The sequence below is a fragment of the Coenobita brevimanus genome, chromosome 28 (genome assembly GCF_032717465.1).
Source record: "Coenobita brevimanus isolate Jiangsu-jjx chromosome 28, ASM3271746v2, whole genome shotgun sequence".
Classification (NCBI taxonomy): Eukaryota; Metazoa; Arthropoda; class Malacostraca; order Decapoda; family Coenobitidae; genus Coenobita; species Coenobita brevimanus.
Window position 1 is genome coordinate 18,001,759 of NC_136981.1, and position 2,641 is coordinate 18,004,399.

A 2,641-nucleotide genomic window follows, 5' to 3' on the forward strand; every position below is an offset into this window, starting at 1 on the left:
TATCTGTTTCCCTAATGATTGTTTCCCTAATGTCTGTTTTCCTAATGTCTGTTTCCTTAATGTCTGCTTCCCTAACGTCTGTTGCCTCAATGTCTGTTTCTTTAACGTTTTCTTCACTAATGTCTGTTTCCTAAATATGTTTCCCTAATGGCTGTTTCATTAATGTCTGTTTCCCTAATGTCTGTCTCCCTAATGTCTGTTTCCTTAGTATGTGTTTCCCTAATGTCTGTTTCCTTAGTATGTGTTTCCCTAATGTCTGTTTCCTTAGTATGTGTTTGCCTAATGTCTGTTTCCTTAATGTCTGTTTCTCTAATGTCTGTTTCCCTGATGTCTGCTTCCCTAATGTCTGTTTCCATAATGTTTGTATCCCTAATGTCTGTTTCCTTAACATCTGTTTCCCTAATGTCTGTTTCCCTGATGTCTATTTCCCTGATGTCTGTTTCCCTAAGGTCTGTTTCTTTATCTCTGTTTCCTAATGTCTTTTTCCCTAATGTCTGTTTCCTTAATATATAATTCCCTAATAGTGGGGCAGCATAGCGTAACAATTGTGCATTTTGTGATAAAAGCATCAAATTTGGCAGAAACATAGGTGAACATGTAAGAAAATAATATGGATATTGGGCCACCTGAAATTTACACTCTGACTGCCGAGGCAGCCATTTCCCCAAATGGCTGCCAAAATAACCTTTTTTATTTTTAAGGGGGGCATCCCGTATAATTTTCTATTTCTAGGAGGACCTTTATTTTCCTGTTAAAAATTTGTGGGTGGTAGTATTCCTATTTTAGTATATTAGATTCCACCTCCTTCCCCCAGGGAGGGCACGAGCCTGATTTTTGCAGCGATAATTATCGATTTTCTAAATATAATAACGTGGAAACCAATCATTTAACAGACCTTAAATTTTGTATCAGTACAGCCTATTTATAGTTCTAGACAAGTAAAGAGCCTCTTTTAGATTTCTGCCTTTTTATTGATATACGATTTTTTTTTTTTTCATTAACATTTTGAGCTTTCTCCATGTTGATTTTTTTGCCTGGTTATATGTCCTGATTGATCTATTGTTATTATCACTGCGGAATGTGTCCTAATTAGCTGTGAAGAGATGATACAACAAGACTATTAGTCCTGGTGGTGGTCATTGCGGTGAACAGCCAAATACGTCCTGAGTACTGCTGAATACGGGTTGTCATGTCGAAGAGCTTCAAATTTGTAGACCCTGCACATCCTGGACCATCCAGGTCTGGACATGCAGTCGAAACTGACTGTAAGTTGTGTGTAATTTGCCAAGAGGACAAAACAGAAATGCTGCCATGCCCCTTGCAAACTATGTGAAAAGATGTAGAATCTGGTACAGTTCACTTGCGGTGAATTTGGTCAAGTTCAATGACCTGGGTCAACTTCCAAGGACCCTCCAACTGGGGAGACTTGATGAAGGCGATGCCATTGAGACAGCTATGGCTGAAAACCACGCTCAGTATCACCAGACATGCAGGCTCAAGTACAACAGCACTAAATTATAAAGGGCAGAAAGGCAAGCACTCAAGACAGAAGATGAGAGTCATGATAGTCCAGCTACATGTAAATGTACAAGGTCACACTCCTGCTCACAGAGCACTGACGAGTTGGTCCAAGATGTCTGTTTCTTCTGTGGACAACCTGCTGGCAATGATGATCTTCATGATGTAGCAACTTTTCAAATGGACAAACGGGTGCAGGCCTGTGCAACATTACTTGGAGACTCCATGTTGCTGGGGCAACTCAGTGCTGGGGACATGGTGACCCTGGAAGCCAAGTATCACACCAGGTGTGTAGTAGGACTGTACAACTGTGCTAGGAAAGCCCAGCTTGAAAGACTTCATGACACTAGCCATAAACAGGATGCATCAGTACTAAGCATTGCCTTCGCCGAACTGGTTCTGTACATTGAGGAAACCAGATTTGATGAGGGGACGGCTGCAGTCTTCTAGCTGGCTGACTTTGCTCAACTCTACCAGTCCAGAATGGAACAGCTAGGGTTGAAGCTTGATAGCCGGGTTTACTCTACGCAACTCAAGGAGAGACTTCTTGTCCAGTTCCCTGACATGCGGGCATACAATAAGGGAAGAGATGTCCTGATGGTGTTTGAAGAAGATGTTGGAGATGCTATCATCAAAGCCTGTGAGCTGGATACTGATACGGATGCAATGTATCTTGCACGAGCTGCACAGATTGTGCACTGCCATGTTTTTGGAGAAGACAAACCCTTCAATGGTTTCCCAGAAGGATGCCAAGAAGAATCTGTGTCACCACTGCTTCTTGCCCTTGTGAACATGGTCGTTGAGGGTCCTGGCATCAAGAATCAGATGGAAGAGTCCACTCCAGCAGCACTTGCCATTCCTCAAATGCTAAAGTTCAACATCATCAAGCACCAATAACAGCATGGGACTACAGCAGCAATCAGACACAGTACGGCCCAGGAGACACCCATTCCTGTTTACATAGGGATGATGTTGCATGCCCACACAAGCAAAAGGGAATTGGTTGACCAGTTTGCACAGTTGGGCTTGAGCATCTCATTTGACCGTGTCCTCCGCTCTCAGCACAGATGGGGAACAGCGTCTGCCAGCAGTTTCACAGAGAGCAAGTGGTCTGTCCCCCAAA

At 43.0% G+C, this 2,641-nt stretch overlaps 1 protein-coding gene across 1 annotated transcript; it reads left to right on the forward strand.

The window, feature by feature from the left end:
- The first annotated feature begins 2,001 nt into the window (after nucleotides 1-2,001).
- On the forward strand, nucleotides 2,002-2,415 carry LOC145394751 (uncharacterized). The gene has a single exon (XM_080268532.1). It carries the CDS (start codon nucleotides 2,002-2,004, stop codon nucleotides 2,413-2,415), a length of 414 nt encoding a protein of 137 aa, XP_080124658.1.
- Nucleotides 2,416-2,641: the final 226 nt, after the last annotated feature.